Raw genomic sequence first — 6,401 nt, forward strand, 5'->3', positions numbered from 1 at the left:
ATTTCTACTGACGGCTTCACCGTCACAGTGGATCCTTCGATGACTTTTTGTCTGGTATTCACAGACAGCTCTTGATACCGGAGTCCGGTGCATCTGGCAGTGAATACGGTGAGATGTTTACCCTTGTTTATGGACAAGGAGAATATTTGTCAGATAGTTAGCAGGATTTCCAAATACTAGTACAGATTACCATGACACTTATAGGACATGGTATGTGTCAGGAAAGAACCCACTCATTTTGGGGGGGGATGCAAATCAGAGGGCAGATCCAGGATTTTGTGAGAACGGTTGTGAGAGGCAAATTTATTGTTGATTTTGCTTGATGAAAACAAACAATCAGTCATGTTTAAGTGATATTCAAAGTGTGTGCAATTTTTGTGCAGATCCAAAAAAAATCAGGATCTAGAGAATGAAATGTGAGTGTTGGGCCTTGGTGGAAGTATGGGCTCCACAGTGGTATTCTAGATGGTGACTTATTGATTTGCATGAAATTCACCCAATTTTCTCTTGTGAAGCTTTTAAAATGTTGTTTCTGATATAAAGTATACAGAATCAATTGTAATGCAGATAAGATTTGTTTGGGTGCATATAGTTGCCATGCATCTCAATGACTATTTCTCTGTGTTTAAAAGTATTGAATGCAGTTTTAATTCAGGTGTCCAGCCATTTACCAAAAACATCCCAGTCATTTATTTCTACACGACTTTCTACTTCTATAAAACTCCATCACATCTTAGCTTTTATTGCAGCTGAGTGTAAACACCTGAACTTGTGCACCTCTCAGGGAGATGTGAATAAAAACAGAAAGCAACAATTAACAAAACTTGTAATCTTTATTGAAGATTTCTTTTAGAAAAAAAATAAAATAAAACCTCAATGAACAGTTAAGTGCACCTTGGAATGCTCGTTGGTGAATGGACCCCATTTGATTGCTTGATTTTAATGCTCTTCCAGTGCGTTAAGATGGCGGCCACTGACATGAATGATCTGAAGCCATTTCTCCAGGACCACAGGTCTGTTAGTGATTAGTCAGAGTGGCCGGCAGGATGTGCCCTAAAATCCCCCCCCTATGTCCTGTTCTCCACTGAGCTGCTCCCCTCAGCGGCGCTCTACTCCTTGGCCACTGCGAACGGCTTCTCCACTTCGATTTTGCCGCAGTCGTGGACGGTAACGTCTTTCAGGGGCTTATCACGACCATCTGTCTTTGTGGCCTCGATCGTCCTGACCACATCCTGGAGAAAACCAAAAAAGGAGATTGTTAGAAGGGTTCAGTCAGATTAAAAGCTTATTCAATAAGATATTTACACAACGTGTTTATTCACAATCATAATTAGACAAAGTGTCGAGCCCAGACAAATTGATGTCTTATGATAATTTTACAGTTGACTTTTTTTACAGTTTGTACAGACAATGTATGGCTCTTATGGTGGTCTGCTTTATCCACGACATTGACAACCTCACTGGTGGAAGTACTAAGATTCTTTAGTTGCGTCAAATTAGCTATACAACAATCTGACAACAAACTTAAGATCCTTTTAAAAACGATCAGTAAATTGTATATAAAACTTAAAGGGTAAGAGCATCATTGTTCTCGTGGTAGAGAATTGCCCCCTCTTATTTAAATATTTCAATTATTACTGATGCATTTATGTACAAAAAAAACGAAAATCAAGCTATAAAAGGAGATTTAGCTCTTGAAATATTTAGTACATCAAAGAAACAACCCTGGACTGAACCCCTGCAGATTAATATTTAGACGCAACTGTCATTCAAGCGTGTCCATCCTGTGCAGAGGCAGAGTGGTAACAAAAGCCGACCAGGTTCAATTCATGACAACTAGGGAGGGAAAACATTTTTTTTGATTCGGTTACGAATTGCGATTCTTATGAATGACGATTTTAAATCGCCACGCTGCCTCCCAAATCGATTTAAAAAAATATATATATTTATTGGTTTTATACGGGGGGGGGAAGAGGGGTTATATATGGGGGGTGTGATATGTGGGGGGAGGACCAACCTCAGCCCAGAGCATGTTGACCAGCTCTTGTTTTTGCACAAGAATCTAAACGTATCCAAGCCCTAGCTTTGCATAGCCTACATGCAAACAACAGTGAAGCATAGCCTACTTTTTGTTTATTTCAAAGTTTATATTTTAAGTAAACTTTTATACATTCTATTTAATTTACCTTTAATTTATTGTTTAAAAGTAGCCTAAGTGGCAAACATTTCTTAATCTGTCAGTTTGTCTGCAGTTGACAGGGACTATAAAATAATAGGGCACATTTTTTATTTTTTATTTATTGGCTACCCGGCAGTCATTAAGTTAATGTCAATATTTGAAATATTGTCCAGTATTTATATAATGTAAAAAAAAAATTATAAAAAAAATAACAAGAAATCGTAATATCGAATTGCAATACTTACAGAATCGCAAACATATCGTATAGCCATCTAAGTATCGTGAATGTATCGTATCATGAGGTCCCTGCCGAGTCCCGTCCCTAATAACATATCACTTTGCTATGATTTCTAATCGTGGTGCACTTGACGAGGGCGTCCAGAAGGAACTGGAGTTTATTGTTTTCTGAAACCCTCTTTGCCATTTGTGCCATCTAATTAGTTACTGTAGATATGTAGACAACTAACTAGATGCAACTTCTTCCTGAGAACAGCAAACTCTACCCTTCAGATCTGGTTGTTCAGACACCAACATGGAACTCTCATTCAACCCAAGTACTTAATATGATCACCTCCAGACCAGACACTCACCATGCCCTCCAGAATTTTTCCAAAGACCACATGTTTGCCGTCCAGCCACGGGGTCGTGACTGTGGTGATGAAGAACTGGGAGCCGTTGGTGTCTTTGCCAGCGTTGGCCATGCTGAGCCATCCGGGGCCGTAGTGCTTCAGCTTGAAGTTCTCATCGGGGAAACGATCTCCATAGACGCTCTTGCCTTCGGGGGGGGGGGGGGAAACAATATGTGTTTCATTTCGAAAATCTGTTCCAGGATGATTGTTTCTCGTTGCTTTCACTCTCTGTGACCTTTGCATCACTCTGTTTACTTAATTGCTGCCAAATGTTTAACTTCGCTTTATTTGATGACATTTAATTTTTGGAATACTGAACCGGAACTCTTAATATGGGCATCTGACTATTGGCAAACAATGACACTTGGGAAACAGCTCCTTTCAGATAATACAACTCTTCTTAGTAAAATATTTTTTCTCTGCAATTAGGTCATAAAAAACAAACAAACGCTAGACACATAAATTCGGGAAAGCTTAGATGCTCAGAGGATTGTTGGAGATCTTCTACTGTGTATAGAAATAATACAGATACATAGAAAGTGTTGAAGTACACAATTGGAATTGGACATTTTCAGGACAGCTTTGAAAGAACTGCTTCTGATGCAAACGAAGCCAGTGTGTTCAGAATGGCACTCATGTAATAAATATGAAAGTCAAGTTGTAAATAAAGTTCTTTATGCGTTAGTGGCCATCTTACCTCCAGTGCCGTCTCCTCTGGTGAAGTCTCCGGCCTGGATCATAAAGTCCTTGATGACCCTGTGGAATTTGCTGCCCTTGTAACCGAATCCTTTCTGTTTAAACAAAACAAAAATAAAAAACAATAAACAAAACTGGACAAATCTTAAACAGGAGCAACTGCCAGTATTTTATATTTTACACCAAGTAGGTCAAATGACTTTTAATGATTCAAAAGTGAGTCTCCAGGACATAGTGATGTGTCATTCAGGTAAATTAATGTGTGTAAATGGATCTTCTCCATCACAGTTGATGCACAGTCATGTCAGTGAAGGATGACGACGTTTGGGAGCACGTTATGTCCCAACTGTGTGTCAATTTCTCACTGTGATGGAAATGTGGAAATAAAGTGCCAGCAACCAAATTGTCTTTGTATATTTATTAAGAAAAAAACTTTTCGCAAAAGGGATCGACCCAGAGCTGTACCCAGCTCACCGTCAGAGTCGATAAGAAATAAAGTCATTATTACCGACTTATGACAGAAATGATTATAGATGAAGTCTGTGGTTTTACTACATGTCATAGGGAGGGAAGGAATGCCACATGAATGTTTATTTATTTAAGAGGTATTTAAGACCAGCTGAAAAGAAAGGTAATGTGGGGGTAAAATTCACACTCACCTCTCCTGTTGCCAGCATGATAAAGTTGTCAGCAGTTTTGGGAACAGTTTTCCCAAACACACCGATGACAATTCTTCCTGCATCTTCATCTCCGATTTTAATGTCGAAGTACACCTGGAAAAGATGGAAAGATAAGGAGTCAGTTTATACTAAAGTGAGGAAGAAAATTTATTTTTTCACTTTTTGTAGCAATATTGTTATTGTGTATCAAAATGGATGGCTTGGCATAATTGTACAGCGGATGAGGATTTATCTCAGAGACATTACCCATATCATAATAAAATGTCATTCATCAATAAGTGCCCTCCTCTTTTTTCGTTTTAAATGGAGTTTGAATGAAGCTTTATAAGTGTAAGGGCTTGCAGAATTTGTAAGGCTGCAACTTTAATTGTTTTCATTATCATTCAAGATGTCCACTAGTTCATGATGAACCTTTTCCTCTGTGAGGTCAGACTGATGTGAGGAATTACCATTGTAGCTGGTGTCTTCAAATGTCTTTTATTAAACGTACAAGTCAAACCCCATAGATTTTCAATTAACTGAGTCTGACAAAGAGAAGCAGCAACTTGTCCCATTTGAGAGGTTTGAACAAAGGACTAAAATGTAAATCTGCATATCGCCAGTTCTTTGTTTAATCGACTAACTGTTAAAGCTCTGATCTTCTCATGCAAGGTTATCCAGGAGTTAAGCGCCTCTTATGACCTAAACACAAAACGCTTTTCTCTTCAGTGCCCCTCTGCAAAGACGGACTATAATGTCTTAAAATCATCTCTCCTACGCAAGAGGTGCTCGTCTTCAACAGACATGCATGTGTAATAGATTAGATTTGGCCTTGTGAGTCTCTCTCAGGTTATTTCAGGTGTTGAGACAGAGGAGGTCAGATCCAGAAACCTAAAGCCTCTGTGTCAGATCACAGCTTCACGATCACTGTAGACGTGGACGCGGCTGCTGCACCCACTATGTTCACCTGCAGGGGACCTGAGCTGCAGCCCAGTGGGCTCAACAGCAGGAGACGTGTGTGTGTTAGCTCAACTCCTGCAGCTGAGACCAAAGCGTTAAGCGACGTGGAGCAGAGTTAAATGGAAGCGTCTGCACAGAGCAGGAGACTGTAGCTAGCTCCACTGGGCTAACCCCTGTCGGCCATTTAGCTGTATTCATACTGCAAGCAGAGGCTAGCCTGCTAGCGTGTGAGGATTACAATGTCGGTGGAAAGGTTTAACAGCAGCCAAGGGTAGCTCAGTAGCACAGAGGATCCTGAATGTCCACAGCTAAATGCTAATCAAGACAGTGACGTGGCTCTGAGGGCAGCTAGCGTCCGGTGGTTCGCTGTGATTTCCCGGTGACGGCGCCTTTACCTTCGCGGTTACTTTGGGCCCTTTCTTCTTCTCGTCCGCGGCCGAGCCATTGGGGAAGGCGAGGAAAATGAGCGACCCCACGATGATCGTGACGGCGACGAGTAACTTCATCCTTCTCTCGCAGAGCCTAACCATCAACAAGAAGTGTGCGAGCGGCCCGAGAGAACGGCCTGAGTTTTCCGTTAGCTTTATAAGATCCGGGACAGGGAGGGGGGACAGTCTGCAGGGATGGCGGTCCTGGGTGGAGACTGCAGCCGCTGCCGCTCCGCCCTCGCGGCTTCCGTAGAGCGCTGTGTGAGAGCGCCGCTGACGCACTGAGCTCTGATTGGTGCACGTCTTGGCAGCGTCTGAGCCAATCAGCTGCAGCCGCGTACCGGCGCCATGTATTCAGGTTTTATCAGGGAAGTGACAGAGAAACTCCAACCGACGGAATGCAGGCCCGGAGCCACTGCTAGGATGGGGGGTGGGATTAATTAGGATTTTGGGCTGGGCACCTTCCACACACTGGACATAGTGTTGAGAGCTATTACAAGTTAATGAACTCGCAACAATAGGTAATTCAACCAAGCAGAGATATTATAATAATAATAAAACAAAATGCACAGACTTGCAGTACCAAGCTATTTTTAACACCTGCAGAGAAGCACACCAGCAGGTTACACGTGTTCCAGTGAAGATAATACAACAAATAAGGGGACAGGGGTGAAATCATAACCAACTTGGCAGAGCTAGTGAATCATCATGACCACTCCCAAGTAGTGTATTGGACAAATTAACTAAGTATGGTTGAAACTTTTGTTGTAGTTGAAAAGTAAGTTTTATGATCTATATGTACATACATATTCAACCTGTCCAAATACTTTATGACCTGAACTGTTTAATG

The 6,401-nt window shown here is 41.4% G+C and overlaps 1 protein-coding gene across 1 annotated transcript; it reads right to left on the minus strand.

The window, feature by feature from the left end:
- Positions 1–814: 814 nt before the first annotated feature.
- On the minus strand, positions 815–5,777 carry ppib (peptidylprolyl isomerase B (cyclophilin B)). The gene is made up of 5 exons (XM_053426188.1): positions 5,519–5,777; positions 4,164–4,277; positions 3,506–3,599; positions 2,770–2,954; positions 815–1,232 (listed from the first exon to the last, which is right to left on the minus strand). The coding sequence occupies exons 1-5, from the start codon at positions 5,651–5,653 to the stop codon at positions 1,110–1,112; spliced, it is 651 nt and encodes a 216-aa protein (XP_053282163.1). The 5' UTR covers positions 5,654–5,777; the 3' UTR covers positions 815–1,109.
- Positions 5,778–6,401: the final 624 nt, after the last annotated feature.

This window comes from Pleuronectes platessa, chromosome 7 (genome assembly GCF_947347685.1).
Source record: "Pleuronectes platessa chromosome 7, fPlePla1.1, whole genome shotgun sequence".
Taxonomy (NCBI): Eukaryota; Metazoa; Chordata; class Actinopteri; order Pleuronectiformes; family Pleuronectidae; genus Pleuronectes; species Pleuronectes platessa.

Coding starts and splice junctions, on each gene's coding strand:
- ppib (XM_053426188.1), bottom strand. CDS start 5,653: ATGGTTAGGCTCTGCGAGAGAAGGATGAAGTTACTCGTCGCCGTCACG. Junction 4,278..5,518: donor GGCCCAAAGTAACCGCGAAG/GTAAAGGCGCCG, acceptor CATCTTTTCCAG/GTGTACTTCGACATTAAAAT. Junction 1,233..2,769: donor GAAAAATTCTGGAGGGCATG/GTGAGTGTCTGG, acceptor GGTTTTCTCCAG/GATGTGGTCAGGACGATCGA.